Source organism: Manihot esculenta, chromosome 15 (assembly GCF_001659605.2).
Source record: "Manihot esculenta cultivar AM560-2 chromosome 15, M.esculenta_v8, whole genome shotgun sequence".
NCBI lineage: Eukaryota > Viridiplantae > Streptophyta > Magnoliopsida > Malpighiales > Euphorbiaceae > Manihot > Manihot esculenta.
The window spans coordinates 8734771-8752482 of NC_035175.2; the positions used below are offsets into that span (position 1 = coordinate 8734771).

General features: G+C 33.2%; 3 protein-coding genes across 7 annotated transcripts; 1 reads left to right on the top strand and 2 right to left on the bottom strand.

Annotated features, from left to right (window-relative positions):
* Positions 1 to 481: 481 nt before the first annotated feature.
* On the bottom strand, positions 482 to 9948 carry LOC110601975 (calpain-type cysteine protease DEK1). 5 transcript variants are annotated; one of them, XM_021739403.2, is made up of 7 exons: positions 9032 to 9948; positions 7372 to 8942; positions 6942 to 7084; positions 6050 to 6263; positions 5826 to 5963; positions 953 to 1086; positions 739 to 876 (listed from the first exon to the last, which is right to left on the bottom strand). In XM_021739403.2, the coding sequence occupies exons 3-7, from the start codon at positions 6974 to 6976 to the stop codon at positions 843 to 845; spliced, it is 555 nt and encodes a 184-aa protein (XP_021595095.1). In that variant the 5' UTR covers positions 6977 to 7084; positions 7372 to 8942; positions 9032 to 9948; the 3' UTR covers positions 739 to 842. The 5 variants fall into 5 exon arrangements, with proteins under 5 accessions (XP_021595092.1, XP_021595093.1, XP_021595095.1 ...); XM_043950929.1 differs by having other exon boundaries at positions 749 to 879; XM_021739400.2 differs by having other exon boundaries at positions 482 to 1086.
* On the top strand, positions 2751 to 4421 carry LOC110601976 (acyl-CoA-binding domain-containing protein 3-like). Its single transcript, XM_021739404.2, has one exon. It carries the CDS (start codon positions 3314 to 3316, stop codon positions 4076 to 4078), a length of 765 nt encoding a protein of 254 aa, XP_021595096.1. The 5' UTR covers positions 2751 to 3313; the 3' UTR covers positions 4079 to 4421.
* A 156-nt stretch (positions 9949 to 10104) lies between the features above and the next one.
* On the bottom strand, positions 10105 to 13488 carry LOC110601965. The gene is made up of 7 exons (XM_021739382.2): positions 13051 to 13488; positions 12327 to 12413; positions 11967 to 12224; positions 11661 to 11825; positions 11492 to 11545; positions 11243 to 11389; positions 10105 to 10770 (listed from the first exon to the last, which is right to left on the bottom strand). The coding sequence occupies exons 1-7, from the start codon at positions 13219 to 13221 to the stop codon at positions 10393 to 10395; spliced, it is 1260 nt and encodes a 419-aa protein (XP_021595074.1). The 5' UTR covers positions 13222 to 13488; the 3' UTR covers positions 10105 to 10392.
* Between the last annotated feature and the right edge of the window lie 4224 nt (positions 13489 to 17712).

The window sequence follows — 17712 nt, forward strand, 5'->3', positions numbered from 1 at the left end:
CGTGTGAGGAACAAAAGTGGGGCTGGCTGATTTGGTTTTAGGCCAATGCATGATTGAGGCAACTGGGGTTGTTCCTCGTTAAACATTTTAGGTTACAAAGCATCATTATCAAAATATTTTATCTTCCAATTTATTTCTCAATTGAATCCATTTTTTCTTTAAATTATGAATCATCAAATATGATTTTTTTTTTTTAAATATTTTGCCTTGAATATTCAATTGTGATTTTCAAGCAAAAATTTTTCAATTTAAGTATACATCTTTGATTCTTTGCATATTTAATTTTTAAAATTAAAATAAATAATATTATTCAGTATGAATATAATGAAATCTCAAAATTAATTTAATCCTTCATTTTCCATTTAGTGATTAGGTTCATTCTAAATTAACAGGATCCAGAAAATGATCAACCAAAAATTTCAAAATTTCCAATTAAAAATCCTCAGAAAATGGTATAAAAAAAATAAACAAATAATTTTCTATCATGGAAAATGTTGTTGTAGCATTCAATATCATGAACTTATATTTTCTAAAGTGCTTGCTCATTCATGAATATTAATAATTTAATAATATCAGAATAAAGCTTCTTCTTCATGTTCATCAATGGCATTTACAATATAAGAACAAATTAGTGCAAACCTCATGAAAAACCTCAAGTATAATTCCATGATAATCTTGAGAGTTCATTGAAATGTAATAGTTCAAGAGGCTGCGAAGATCTTTAGGCTCTTGTAGTCTATTTGCCAAGATCATCTCAACCATGGATTCTCTAAAATCTTCTCTCGGATCATAAGAGCTCTTCTCCATAGCCACCATTACTACAAATTTGATCCCTTCATTTTTCAGCCTTCTTCTCTCTTTATGTCTTGCTTCCATCTGCTGTTTTTCTCTAATCATTTGGTCTAATCTTTCTTGAACCATGGCATGTGCTAAGCTTGAGATTGAAGCATACCTGTCTGAAGCTGATGAGCTCTCTGCAGCTTCCTCGGAAGAAGACACACTAAGCCTGCAACTGCAACACAAGGCCCTGCATCCTCTCTGCTGAATCTTCTGCTGCTGCTTCTTGTATTCCCTGGAGGATTTCATCTGAACATGGAGATGTTTGAGTGCAAAAATTAATCATTTATGCACAATTGGCAAGTGGGGTTGCTTTAAAACATGATTATGTCTTGAGTTCACAAGCATAAACGTATAATTAAGTTATGACATTAGGTTAGTTCAATGGAGAAAGAAAGCAAAGCCTAGACCTTTAATAATTCAATTGTTAGGTGGCATGCTTTTGAAAATGTGGTTAATATGGATTAGCCTTTAACATTAAATTAGAGTTCTAATTCAAGAAAGAAAGCAACTGCCAAACAGATTCTTGGTTGAGATCACATGCCTAGCTAGTGGGTATAAAAAAAATCTAGTTGGACTTGCTACACTTGAAGGATTGAGCCTAACACTACTTCTGCTGCAATAGCAGGAGGATTAATCATGAAATGAAGATGATGCTCAGTAATTCTCCATTAAATTAAGAGCTGTTTGTGCTACTTTGTCCCACATGTTTCCCTCTTGTCTTCTCATTTTTCAATTTTCTAATGTTAAAGTCATGCAAGTTACAGAAACCATTACAGATGTTCATCATACCCATATTGTACCTGTGTTTAAACTTTAAATCAAACAAGTGCCTGTAGATGATGTCATCAGACTCTAACCTAATGTAATTTATTTAATAGAAAGGGTTATAATGTTGTCCAAAGAAATAGCTCCTTAAATGAATGTGAAGGATTAGTGAAAAATATGAGTAGAAACTGTAATCAGGCAGCTTTTAGTTGGTGGATTAGATCTAATGATTCAGAGAACATAACAATAATGGAGCATTACCTCATTCTGATGATGGGGTCCATATGTGATTGGAGGAGAGATTGTGCTTCTTAATTTAGTAAGGATTTCACTTGAATTGGTTGCTTATTTTTCAGAAATTATTAAAAGTATATGATAAGATGAGATGAATGGAGTTGGTTGTTGCTTTCAATTTCTTTTGATGTTGAAATCCTGACTTCTATATCTATTAGTTCTTGATCTGATGCATTTCAGGCAATTATGAAGAAAATCTGACAAGGATTTTCACAGCTGGATGGAATCCCTTTTTCTGGATTCCCCCTTGTGATTGGACATAGCAATGACATGGCCAAGAAAAGCTCAAACTACAACACAACTAATGAAGGTTTAACAAAAACCATACGCAGATATTTAGTGTTTTTCTTTTATTTTAACATATAAAATTACCAGTCAATTTCATTTCAATTATAACATTAAAAGAAATTACAAAAATAAATATCATATTCTTAAAATATTAAACTATTTTCTGTGAAATAAGATACTCTAAGATGCAGAATACTAAGTGAAAGAAAAGAAAATCTCCCAGAAAGTACAAAGTAACAAAATTTCTCTTATCAAAAGTTTTAGAGATTCAACATAAACATAAAATAAAGCTATATTGATCTAATCTATAAACTAAACTCTAAGATTGAAGGTTTTGGGATGAGGGGTTTGTAGCCTCACTTAAGAGTATTTAAAAAGTATCCTTTAACTAGAGATTTTGTTCGAATCCTGTGTATAAAATACTTTGAAAGGTTGAGAGAAAGCGTTTTAGCCTCTTAATAAATCTGATCAGTACGAATTCAAATTAACTCAATAGTATATGTCAAAAAAAATCACTGCTATAGATGAAAATAATGATGAGTATAAAAGTTTAAGATTAATAATGAGCATGCCAACCTCTTGATGTTGGAATGATGATTTGCAAAGCAAAAGCAAAGGCAAAGTAGCTGGTAATAGAAATGCAGCTGCACAAAAGCCTCGTCAACTGACTGACTTCTCTTTGGTTTTTTACCATTTTCTTTGAGAAACTGAAGCACTCAATTGGACAGGTATACAACTGAACAATGTCTTGTCAGATTTGCTTTTCCAGTGAATATAAAGAAACTCATATATTTAGAGATCCATGTTTTTCCATCTTCAGACTCTCGTATTGACATTTTGTTCAAAGTCCACATCTGAAGATCATACAAAATCATACTAAACTAATTAAGTAATTAGTTTAATTCTAAACTAAAATTCGTTAAATTTCAAGTAAGTTTAATCTCCTATGGACTTTGTCTACTAATATTGTTTCTGTCAAAAAGTTTACTGCAGATTCTATGACCGACACATTACTCTGCAACAGGAAAAATCATCCTCCTCCTAGAATATCCTTTGCTTTGCTCTGCAAATTCCTCTTTCCTCTTCGTCATCGTCGTCTTCTGATATTCAAACTCTGCTCTTCGCCATGGAGTTTTTGCTCGATTTCTTTTTTATAGCTGCTATTTCTTTGCTCTGCCCTTTCTTCCTCGCTAAGCTCCTCTCAGTAGCAACAGCTGATTCTCATGGACATGACTTTAAAAGGAGGATTGTCGATTACGATGACCTCAGTTTCCGAGCAGAGTCTAATGATTACGCATGGGAGAAGGAAAGAAAACTTGGGTTTGTTTTGGAAATTCTCGTAGTTGATGAAGTAAGCGAATCGGTAGAGAATAAACTTGCCCAACAAGAATCTTCCAGGCAATGTCTCGGATCGTCTAACTTAATTGAAGATGGAAAAACTTCTAATAATCAACTCCCTAGAGAAGAAATTGAGATTGTTGATTTAACAGCGGAAGATAGTGAAGACGGTGCTGCATGTGAATGCGAAGATCACCTGGTTGACAAAAGTCATCAGAAAGAAATCGAGATGAATTTCATAAACAAGGAATTGGGGATGAACAAAAGTGAAGTTAATTGTGGGATTGATGGTAGAAAAAAGGAGCTGATTGATGATGATGATGATTGGGAAGGAGTAGAAAGAAGCGAGTTGCAGAGGCTTTTTGGCGCTGCTGTGGCGTATGTTGGTTCTATAGATAACATATCGAGTTTTAGCACTGAGTTGATGCTGACGTTTTATGGGCTTCACCAGGTTGCCATCGAAGGACCTTGCCATGAGACCCCACCCATGCCATTGAAGTTCTCTTCTCGCTCAAAGTGGAATGCATGGCAACAACTTGGGAACATGAGATGAGAGTTGGCTATGGAGCAGTACATCAACCCTCTTTCAAGCCACTTTCCTGGTTGGATGAAAGATGATTTTAGGAGGGTACACATGGGATTGCAGATAATGATGCATCAAGGAACCTTGCTTCTGATTTAAGGCCATCTCAAGAAAATCAACTAGACCTTCTATTTGAGAGGTGATATCTGAATTTACAAAGTTTTACTTTTCACCTATAATGTACAAAAACAGGGTAAAAAAAAGGTATCTGGCATCTTATTATTGGCTGGGGTGCAATTTTCATTGTTGGTCCATATTCTTAGTTTTGCTATGCTCTAGCACAGCACGCAGACTATTCTAATAACATTATTATTTTTATTAAAAAAAAAAAAAAAACGTCTCTACATATATGATTTTGCATTTTAAATGTTATGTTATCACTTAGTTATACTGTATTTATCACTTGTATAGATTTGATATTATCTTCAACAACTCACATGTACTTCTATAAATTCTATTATTCCTCTTGAATAATAGAAGTAAGACGCAGAATATTTTCTATAAACACTTTCAGCCACAACCCCTAGAAAGATGACTTCACTAACATAGAATAAATATATAAGCGACTCTCACTTTAGTTTCCTGTTAATTTGGTTGTACATCTTGCACGAGATCATCCAAACTGTTGAAAATACACATCTTCTTCTTAAACTTTATCACACTATTATAACAGTACAGTTTTAGAACTGTTGAGGAATTGTGACTAAGTTTCTCTTATTTTAACAAGCAAAGAATTACATATCATCAAATATGATTAAGAAAATTAGCCAAAAGGGACAGGCATCTATCAGAAATCTTGAGAACACAAATAGTTGAAGAATGATACCAAGAGAGAGTGAATGCTCGTATGGAAATGAAAAAGGAACTTGAGATGGTACCTAGCCATTCTTCAGAATGATTTGTGGTTGCAAAACCTGTCTTTAGGTGGTGCATGATCAATGAATATTACAAAGCATTTGAAATCTCACAGATTTGTTCTCAGCCGAAAGGACAAGCAAACAAAAGAACTACAGCTGCATATTACAAAGCTTCCAGGGTAATTGATGCTTTAGCGAAAACAGAGAGAATAAATGGTGCTTCTTCTCCAGGGTGTATAGTAGTGGGCACAATTGTGTAACCTTTTGGGTCAGAATCCAAAACCATTTCACATGAAACCTCTAGAGAATTGACATAATCCGTCCCACCCACTGATTCATGCAGGTAAATATTGTAAGCAGCATGGTGACCATGAGTCTTAAGTATCTTCATCCCAGTATAACATCATTGAATCATGACTAGATTGATAATTTCTGAAACCAGCTGCCGGTCTAGAGAAACTTACCCCCTTGAACACAAAATGTTAGATGATATTAAATTATAAACTCTATTCAGAAAAGAGACCTATGGAGGCATAGAAACTTCCTGTGGGTCATTACTCAAGTATAACCGAGTCAAGGTGATAAAGACATGAATTGGCAATGATGCATCTGGACCAGTAGCCCTCAACCGAAACTGTGGATTTTCATTCCAAGAAGCATAATCTTGGCAACCACCAGGACTGTAGCCTCACCATTGGCCATGAACAGAATACAATCGGAAGTGGATCTGGAAGTCTTGCCAAGACATCCAGAAGATACCATCTTTTGACTTTTGATAAAGACAAGATCAGACTACATAAGAAACCTTATCAGAGGAAAAGACAAGATAGAATGCTAGTCTATAAAGGTAGAGTAAGTACCTGTGGGTCATCCTTCAGCTTGTGTTTCATTCTATCGGTCCATTCAGGTGATGAATCAGACCAAGGACCATTCCACTCCACTTCATTAGCCCATGGATTGTGAATTTGAACAAGCTTATGTCCATCCACCTCTCTAACCTGAACAATAAATTCAGAAAAGTTTGACTACTGAATTGCTTTAGCTACTAGATGACTGTATAGTCAGATGAGAAGGGCAGTCCTACTTGCAATAAAGAGTAAGCATGGCCTTGGACGATGCCACTAGAAGAAATGTGCACATCAGAACCAGATGGACTCCCGGCACCAAGTAGAAAGCCCTCTTGTTTAAAACGTAGCAACCATAGTCTACCACTGGCAAGATCAATCTGGGCCTGGGAACTTCTCATGTCAATCTCCTCACCAGCATCTCCAGTAAGGTCCCCTCTTCCCTCTTCCACTCTAAAGCATTGATTGAAATTCAAATAGTTTCACAATTTGGCTTGCAATGTATGGTCTTTACCAAATAAACAAAAATACATTTGGAAAAAGCCATGTCAAACTGATGTATGGACTGTGGACCATATTTTGACCTCTATTTGCATGCCATTGCAGTTTCCCATTTGTACTAACCAGCAATGCTTTGGCAAAGTAACCAGTCAATGTATGCAGTTTAAGGACTTTAAATATGTGTACCAGAAACATCTAGCAGACCCTTCACACTCATAAGAATGGAAATTAGAAAGTAAAACTTGAAGAACCCATAGTTCCATGTTGATTAAAATGAAAAAGACAATGGAAGTTCTAAAGGAAATTATAAACTGACCTGCCAAACTTCTCCATAGAAAAACTTTATAAAAAATTTTCAGATTTTCATAAATAAACCAAGTGAACCCATGATATTCAACTAATTACACATTTAAACACAAAGCAATGAGGGTACATCAGATGGACCACGTTAACGCTGAAGCTGAAACTTAATATGACATTCAGAAATCCAACCTCAATTCCAAATAACCAAACCAACAATTATTAGCGGATAGAATTATTACAAGAGCTAGCCTATGCACTTCAAAGACACTGGCAGATATGAGAACTAACTAAAGTAAAGGTTTCCAAAGAAGACCTAGACAAAGTTACCTATAAATCCTCCAAGGTCTCCAATTCACTGCCATGGAATCCAAAACGAAGCCAAGCCCAAAACTGTGAAAAAGGTCCCTGAAATTGCGCAGGCCAATACAATCCTACGCCCATCTCCTTCCGTGGCCCCCCTCTCTGACCTACTAAATACGTACATGCTTCATAATCAATGCCAATTCCAGAATATATACACTTGCATATATAAAAATATAAAGCAAGCATACAAAAATAATATTCAAGAAAATAAAGAGAATCCCAAATGAGAATAATAATGAAGGAAACAATGAAATGGATTTTAATTACTTGAACATAGAATATGAAAATCAACACCAATTCCACAATTTTCATATACATAGCCAAGAAAAGGTGAACAAGTAAATGAACCCTGATCGAGAAAAGCAATGTAGCAGGCAATGGAATGGAATATTACCTACAGAAGTAAATTATGCTTGGTGGGCAACCACGTGCTGGTCTGAATTGAACACAGGTATTTCATATAAGGTATGAAGGTAGTGCAGAAAGGTCATATTTTGGAAATGGGTTTTGAGTCCTGTAACCAAATCAGTAAGCTTTTACGTAGAAGAAGCTAGAGTTTTGGTGGTGGCCTGCAGCCAAATAAGAAGATGAACAAGTGCCAAAATTTAGCTGCTTTAGGGTTTGTTTTGTTCTGTCAGGTGTTTGATTGACTCAGTTCTATCTTCTTTGAGAATTTCTCAGCTCCACAGAAAGAGGGAGGAAGTGGGTGAAGCGAAAAATGGAACCCGGCTGCTGCCACGTGAGAACCGTGAAAAAATTAAAAAAAGAAAACTTTTTAGAGAGGCAGAGAAAGGGGGATATGACAAAAGGAGATAACATCAGCAGAGTCTATAAAAAAATTTTCTAAAAAAAAGCTATACTTGTGTCTGAAAGCGATTCATCTCAATCCCAATCAACAATCGATCATCAGCAGTAACAACCAATTATTAATTGAGTCTAACAGTTAAATTAAATACGTGGACAAACTTGCTCCATAATGAGAGTAAGATTGTTGATTTTTCAAACAATTAACCAAAACATGTGAAAAGAAATGCGACTCCAGCCTGCTAAAATTGACTTCGTTTGTCTTGAGTATGATTTTTAGGGTGAATTTGTTGTGGGGTTGCAAAACAAGTAAATTTCTTGATCTAGCAGGTAAAGGATTTCTGCGTTTGAATATCAAATTTATTTAGGAGATGGATTTTTTTTCCTTGCTTTTACAAAATGACTTATCTAAATTATAAAATTCATGACTTTTAAATGTAAATTTATACAATCAAGAATTTCTCTTTCTTTTGTCTTTCCCCTTTCTTCTGGAGTCCCATACACAAATGGGCAATGTTTTTAAGGCTGTGTTTGGTTGGATTTTAATGTTTAAATTTTTATGTTTGATTTAATTTTAATTTCAAGAATTTAATTCTATGGAATTAGTTATAACTAAAATCAATTCCTATTAAATTTAATGAAGTTTACACCATTAAGCTGCTTCAATTCCATTTATTTCTCTCGATCTTGATGCTCATAAAACAATAAATGAACTCAACTTCTTTCTTCCTTTTTCAGTGGGATTGCTATGGAGCAATTTTCGCTGCATGGTTCAGAATAAAACTAAAAATAAATAAAAACCAGTACACTGTACTAACAAAAATTGAAAAAAAACGAATTATTGGCAATGGCAGCATCAAAGATTTAACAGATGAAGAACCTAGAGAGAGAGAGAGAGAGGTAGTACAAGAGACATGTGTGTGTAAGTAATAGTGACAGCCTTTGTTGTAATGTCAGGAAGAGATGACAAAGTTCAATTGATTGGATCTTGTTTTTATCTGTAACCTATCCTTTTACCCTAATGAGTGCTTTTGGCTTGGCTTGGTTGGAGGCTTCAGTGTCATTGATTTTCAACATTTCCTTGTGACTTGTGCTCTTCATGGAAGTCTTCCCATTTGGGGAGTCACCATTTTCCTTCAATTGCTTCCCATTATTATAAAACTAAAACAGAAAAGAAATTGAATGAGATAATGTAAGAAAATGAAATGGAATCGAAGAGGTGAATAAGAACCATAGGAAGAATCTTTTACTTCATTGAGCTGCACAAGAAAAGCACATATTTTGGTGGAATGGCAAGGCAGTGGCAGACACTGCTTTCTGTTTCTGTAATATATATCTCTAGTAAGTGAATTACAACATATATTATTTATTTTTAAAAAAAAAAGGAAAAAAACGAACTTTTGGTACAAACATACTAATTATTAAAGTGGGCAAATTCTATTTTATTCAAAATTGACGCATTTACAGTAAAGTAAAATCATATCCACTGAATGATGAACCAAATAATGAGACAAAAACAAGTGTTGGGAGTGAAGAACATGCTGATTTATGGGTTAGCAAAACAAGACTAACATGTTCTTGTGTCTAAAATAATTTAGAATCCTCTCTGCATCTTCAGAATTCAAGAATTCAAGCTAGTAAAACTTCATTTTTTAAGTGTTTTACCCATACCCTAGCTAATTAGAATATAATTATTAAAAAACTACATGCAGTTTAACGGCTTTTTCAAGTATGGTCTATTTGAAAAGGACACTAACTAGAAGGTGGTTTCTGTAATTTTCCTTAAAATTGTTCATAACATGATTGATTTTAAACCCAACAAAGTTGACAAATCCAGGAGCAAATAAAATTAAAATCCTCTTCCTTCTCCATACATCAACCAACCAGCATAATAATAAAGGTAGTTGGCAGAAAATTTTCAATTTTTTTAACATCTAAAAAGTAAAGTTATATAAATTCAACTTTTAAGATCATGCACAAGTCAAGGAATCTCAAACTGGAACCCATTAATAATGGAGGAGCATTAAGCATATATTCCAATTTCGAGGTGGCAAGAAGGATGGACAAAATGGTTTATTATTTCCTGATTGTTGAGAACAAGGTGATGTGGAGAGCCTGCAAGTGGGGGCTCTTTACAAAAGTAGAGATGCACCTTAGATACTCACCACTAATGCCACCCACTCACATGCATCTCTCATCATTTAAATATATTTTTCTCCAACAGTCATTTTTTCAAAAGATGGCCTACTAGCTAGATCACAATCTCTTCTTCTTCCTCTTTTGTTCTGTAAATTTTCTCTGCAAAAGGGGCAAGAAATATGTAGATGGGAACGAAATTTCATTCATTCACAAGCTACTCCAAGAAAGGAGATCGACAAACAAATAGAATACAAAGAGAGTAACAAAGGCCTGTTTCTTTTAGCTTTGAGAAACTCTGGCCATGGAGAATATTTTAGCAAAAAGAAAAGAAAAAGAGTCAAAACTTGCCACTAGAAGAGGTCACATCACTAACCCAACCTAACAGTAAAAAGAGGGGAGGCATTACCAGGTTGAATGATACAGAGGGGAGAGAGAGAATTAATATATATGAGCTGAAATGTAATTTTCCTCTTCATGGACAATTAGAGTTTTTACCAGGGCCCCCATAATAAAAGTAATGGCCCCAATCCCCATTGCTGCCAGTTTGAACATCATAGCAATTAGATTGCTCAGTGAAGGTGCCAATCCCTTTAGGTGCTTTGAGGTTATTGGAATCATCAACAACTTGAATATTCCTGAAATAACTTGCTTTACCAAAACCTTCTTCAGGAAAATGGCCACTGCCCATCTGAGTTGAAGTATGTTGTCCATTTGGCTCTGAGTTTACCACCTCACCTCCCCACTCAATCATGGAAGCACTGTCTGCTAGGTATGAGAATAGGAATGAAGGCCAATAACCCAACACATAGTCATTGCCAAATTGCATCCACCAGTGTCCCTCTTTAGGATCCTATGAGAATTCCCAGATAATAAATTAAAGGTACATGAAAAAGCAATGTACAGAGATGCAGAATTAAAACTTAAGTATCTACAGAGAAAGGCAGTAAGAACACTGTAAAACAAAGTGTTTATCTCATTATTTGTGGCTGTAATGAGAAGCAGCGTTATCTTTTTCATTTTCTGTTTAACCCCTATATAACCATTCAGTAAATGTCCAAGTCACTGATCAGAAGATAATGAAAAAAGATTCTCGGCATTTGCAGCACAATGATGTTTCTAAGTTCTGACACCCTCACTCTATCATACAAGTAATATTTAGCTCCTGATTTTAAGGCCAAGGATACTCCATTTGAAACAGACAAAATCCTGAAAGTTCACATGCACTACAGTCTCAGCTAGCTCTGTTTTACTCTTTGGCTCCTAATAAAAAATGGTTTACCATTGACTACTGTTTAGCTGAATGTGAAGGTCTTGCTTTTTACCTTCCAGATAAGAATGCTTATATCATATTGGGAATTGCGGAAGCCAGAAACAGGAGAGATGCTTGCACCCATTGCTATCTCGCTGTTGATCTGAATAAAGCCTGAACAAAGGAGATTGTAGCATCCTGTGGCTTGATATGCATCACTCTGTAAAATAATTTTCACAAATGAAACATTGTGATCAAAACCCATTAATAATTTTACACAAGCTGTTCAAGGTAGCGTAATAATGGTGAATATGGAGCTTACGGTCCAGTAAGTGAAAAGCCTTGTGTTGTTGTCACCATATAAATCTGGACTAACCTGTTTCCATCCATATAAAGTATTATGATTAAAGGGATATGGTATAGGAAATGATATGATGTTATGATTTCGAGTATTTCTTGTAAATACAGAATTATATAAACTACAATAATACCTGCCAGCCAGCTTCAATACTGTTGAGATCTTCACCAAAGGAACCACCCAATATCCATAGCTGAGATAAGCTGAATTCATTAGGCTGTTGTATTTTGGGTTCCCACACATTAATGGTTGCCTTTGCTCCATAATACTTGTCCCCTTCTACATATGCTATTGCATGCTAATCGCCCCAAGAACATGCCAAAGGAAAGCAAACAGACGTTTAGAACAACTAGATAATAACAAAGCTACTTTACCATGCCCCTTTGGAAGAGAATTAAAAAACACACACCAAAAAGAAGAAGAATGCAAAGAACTTTACTTGGTGGCCACTTTCATTGATGAGATCAGGATCTGCAGACCTTGGCTTGGGGATGCTTCTGTGTTTCTTCTTGCCATACCTTTTCACTGAGCTTGCTCTCAAAACATCATCTTGCTTTGTTCTTCTAACGGGTATGGTACCCTCAGGGCATTTGCCGTTCACATGCCACAACTGAGTGATTGGATTTGTTCTTGCTTTTGATTCTGTAGCCACCTTGTTCTCATCAAATAACCCCTCTGGGTGGTAACTAGGCCGCATCTATAGAAACCCAAAAGATCCCAAATGTATACAATCAGTAACAGCAATGAAAATCATTTTGCAAAAATGCCTAAAAAGAGAAGTATGCAGTTAAAGGAGTACCTGAATTTTATGGTCTTTGAGAAATGGATGATCAAAAGCTGGCTGATGAGTCATGTGAACACAGTCTATGATATCCCCATCTGGGCTCTGTATAATCATCAAACATCCCAAAAGAAAAAACAAACAAATGAGAACTCCTATACCCAGAAATTTCTGAGACTTTTATGTTGAAGGTAACGAGTGATTTGTAACCTCCAATACATAAAAATAAGTAGATGGATTAAAAAAAAGAGAAAGGAAATTAAAGTACACATCAACCGTTACGTTCGGTTAGGTTGCATATGAAATGCATACTTCAGTTTTACTCTTCATTTCTTAACTCCACAAAAGGAAATAATTGCAGAGGAAAGAGAGAAGACAAGGAAATAATCAGAAAATCATTAACTCTATAAGTCTAAATTTTAGTTAAAACAACTATTTTGTGGATATTAAACAGCATCAAAGCAATAAGCAGCGTCCATTTACTTTGATGACCCACTTGATTACTGAAAAAAAATAAAGGAAACGAAAAGAATGTGAATCCCATTTCAAATATTTTTAGCACTTTAATTCATAATTTCAAAAGCCCAAAATAAATCCTTTACACAAACAAGCCCGATATAAAACCACTGGCAGGCTGAGAGCTCGAACCAAAAATCTTAAGCCGTTTGACAACGAAAAACAAAAACTCCCCCAACCCCCCAAACTTTCTCAGCAACCAAACAAGCTTTTGAGAGATATATACCTCAATGCTCTTAACAGCTGGCTTGTTCAAGCGATTCAAGTGTTTCTGTACCTCAAGCTTCTGCCTTTCCACACTTAATCTAGCGGCGCAAGTTAATGACAACACACCCAATAAGCAAACAACCATCGTCAATCCTCTGTAGCCGCTAAAATCCGCACGACCACTACCCATCTTTACTAAAACCCACCAAAGAACCAAGAATGTCTGAAGAAGCTCTTATTTATCGTATGCTAAGCGTAGCCAAGTTTTACTATGTGCACACAGGGGGAGAGAGAGAGGGGAAGAAAGAGATAGAGCTTAAAAGGCTCAAGCTTTTCTCTCTTCTCTGCTTATCCTACGCACTCCTTCCGCTCAACTTTGAAGTGGGTCTCTGGTTCTGTTTCCTCAAAAAAATCCAAAGAACACGATGCCCACCACCACCATCCCTTTCTCTCTCTTTAGGGGAAAAAATCACTTTCTCTCTCTAAAAGCCCACCTTTCTTGTCATTTTCGCCCTCTCTACTTTCTCATTAAAAACTATCCCTTTCTCTGTGCTTTAAAAAATTAACAAAACCCACTTTTTCTATGAAAAAAAGGGAAAATACGAATAACATAAATAATAAAAAAATACAAATTATTTCAAAATTAAAATTTTAATTATTCATTTTAAATTAAATCAACTCTTTATATGTTAATATAAAAATTAAAATTTATAAAATACTATAAATTATTTACTATTAATCTTTTAGTGATGTATTAAAAGAGTCATACAAAATCGTATAAAGGTATAGTCCCATTAAATTAATAGTAAATAAATATGGATATTAGTATCAGATTGTACAGTGTTCACATGAGCTAACTTTGTCGTTTTCATGATCAGAGGGCAGCGTTTTGGACCACCCACATGACAAAATCCCTCCACTTTCTCACTTCACCCCTTTGCTCCATGTTTGGATACCGAGAAAAGAAAATAATAAATATTTATATCTTCATTTAAAAATTTCATTATCCATTTTCTCTTTATTTTTCACTTGTTATTTTTTTTCATCTATCTAAACAAGCTCTTATGAGCCAGAATCCATACTAATATTTCTCATATATGATTATATTTTAATAATTAAATTATCAAATAATGTTAAACCCATCTCTATAATTGAGATTGAAACCTAATTGAACTTGATAAAAAGAAGAACAAAGTGGCCCATTAGTATAATATAATGTTGATTAAAAGCTTGAATTTTAGGGTATAGTTGATGATTAAATTCCTGTGTTTAAATTGATCAAGTGGGTGCATATGATTGCATGCATTTTCCCATCATTTCAAGGAATCCAATGCCCAATCAAAGAGAAGGAAAATTTTATATATTCTATCATTATACAGAATAAAATATTAAAAATTAATTGAGAAAAAAATATATATATGTGAAGAAGGAGAATCACTGACAACTTGGCCTCTCATCCATGATCATGTTTTAATATTATTATAGACAATGATTCTTCTGTTTCTTTTTTTTTTTTTTTTTAAATTATGGTTAACAATTGTGGAATAAACCCAAATTAAGCATGTTAAAAGGTAACCCAACAGTGGTCAAATTTTATATTTTATTTATTCAAACACATTTTTCAAAATTGACATAATTTGATATTGTCATGTCAGTGCACATTTTTCAAATTTTTTTATATATTAACTGTAAAAAAATATTATTAACAGTAAATATTGTATTTTTTTTTGAAATAGAGAATTGGAGGAGTGAAATTTTAGACCTTTTAAATCTATTAGAATACACTTTTTATTAGGCTAAATTTTGAAATTCTGGTAGATATTGTATTTACCAAGTGGATATATGCTTAACTTTTATCATGAATAATTATTTTTTTTAAAGCTTGTGTTGTTAATTAATTGATAGAAATTAGCCCACAAAGAAAGAAAGAGATGCTATTCCCACTTGGTTATTGTGTATGGGTAACTTTTGGTAGGCATTAATATAATTATATTTTTATTAAAATTTAATATAAAATGTCAAATGATTTTTATCTTAATTCTTACCAAACGGCATCGTAATGGGCCATCGACTGCTGAATATGCGATAAGCAACAGATAACGAGACCGAAAAATTATTTTGCTTTATTAAAATTATTTTAAAATTCTGAATCACAACGGGTGAAAATTTCAAAAGTATGGAACTACGGAGGTGTACTTTCGGCATTTCAACATGTCTCAAATAAAAAAGAGGATGTTCGACTTTTTAACGCCGTCAACATTCACACCAGCGTAATGTACACGTGTGGTTGCATCATGGACATACACGTGTAAGTAGGGCTCAATCTGCACGGGGAATATTGCAAGCCCCACCCCGAGAGTGGACACACATCACGAGAAGGGTAAACAGTCAAAATAAAAGTGAGAATTTACCAACGGAAAAGAGAATCCAAAGGAAACGGTTCGATAAGTGAATCGAGAGAGAGAGAGAGAGAGAGAGAGAGAGAGAGAGAGACATTCCCGTTCTCTCCCTGGAAATGTCTGTTTGCATCAGCGGCACATGGGCGCTAGTGAGGATGAGTTGTAGTGTATTTCGTCAGTCATCTCATCTGCAGGACATTTTTGTCTATTTTAATGATTTGACACGTGTCCATACCTTCTTCCATCATCATCAACCTGATCAGCTCCTCTTTGATCTTCTATGAGATTTTGGGACCCACACGATGCTCCCATGATACGAGTCGGTAAGCCCCTTACACCATGCTTTTTCCCCAAACCGAACACATATTTACACCTCAAGTTTTATTTACACGAAAGGTTTGTTTAACCACTTATATTTATAAATTAATAGTTATATAATTTTTTAAAAATTTTATTTAATTATTAACATAGACAAAATAACTACTAAAAAAAATCATAGACTAAATAAAATATTTATATTTTAAAAATATATTAAATGTCTTTTGAATTTTAAAAACATATTATTTTTTTATATTATACTTCCATGTGTATATAATTGATGTACATTGATGATAACTATAAACTTATATTGCCTATGAATCTTTTAATAAATTAATTAAAATTAATATCCTTCGAATTAGACCAACTTTAATTTTCTTTCCTACTTTTCATATATATATAAATTAATATCCTCATAAATCATAAATGTGAATAATCATATATTCCACTTATTTATTTACTTTTTTTTTTAATAATCAAAGTTCAAAATCTCACTAAAATAGAGTTTTCAATCAAAAATAGTTTTTTGTTTCATTATTTTTACACGTGATAAATATTCAGTCGATTCAATTGAATCGAATAAAATAAATTATAAATTAAAATTTTAATATTTATAAAAATTAAATCGAATTGATTTTAATTATAAACTAATTGAATCGAATCAGTTTAATTCGATTCAGTTTAATCAAATTAAATTTTTAATAAATTTTTTATTTTTGACACTTTATTTTTAATATTTTAAAATTTAATTAAAATATTTTAATTTTAATATGATATAATCTTTCTATATTATTAAAAATAATATATTATTATTATTAATTAGTTCGATTCAATTTTTTTTATCAAAATCGAATTGAATTAAAATAATCAAAATTTTAAAAATAAAAATTAAACTGAATCGAACTAAATAAAAAATTAAACTGAATTTTTAAATTAATTTAATTTTATTAATTTTTTCAATTTAAGCCGAATACATAGCCTCTAATTTGCTCCATTGATTTTGCCATTTGTTTATCAACTATATTAATGGCTTCCTTTTTAACTTTTGGTTTTTAAAGGAAAGATATCAAATAAATAATATTTTAATAGCGAATTTATTATTGATAATGTTTCAACATAGACGCTAATATAATTTCTTTTTATTATTGCAAAAAATTTATCTAAACATTAGATATTTGTTTTATATTACAAAAAATAATTGAAAAATCTGAAAATATAAAACTAATGTTTTTTTATATTATATTAATTTAATTCATTTATTTTTAAATTACTAATCATAAAGAAAATTTTTAAAATTTTATATATTTACATTATAAATTATGATCAATTTTATCCATATAAAACTTGCCTCTAATTGAATTGATCATTGTTCTTCCACATTCTAATTTATATGTTTTTATATAAATATTTAATTTTTTTGAAAAAATATTAGATCGCAACACATTATGAATTTCATATTATCCTTTTTATAAAAATTTTAATTTTTTTAAAAATTAATTTTTGAAATGAGTTAAACATAACTCAAAGTTAATAATATAATATCATAGCATTTGCAGACTAGTGAGATTTTAAATGGGAAAGATTATTGAATTTCATATTAATTTAAAATAAAATAATATATTAAATTTTAAATATATATATTTTTTAGTTAATTTTTGAATAAAGTAAATATAACTGACGAGATATAATGAGAATAACTTAATTCAAAAATAATAATTTTGATATAAATAGTGATGACCGCGAGATTTTTTCGTCCGAATCAGAGACGAGACCCACAATATCGGCCCATTACTCAGACATCTTCGAGCCCTTAGTATGAATAAGGTCTGGTTCATTCAAATGGTAAGGCCGGATTCCCTCCTGACGCGCCTCAACCGGGATGGCCCATTCTCCAGTTCCATAGGGGAGCCCCTCTTCAGCCCAATCTTGTTCCCTTCACCCGGCCCAGCCTGGCCGGCCCAACC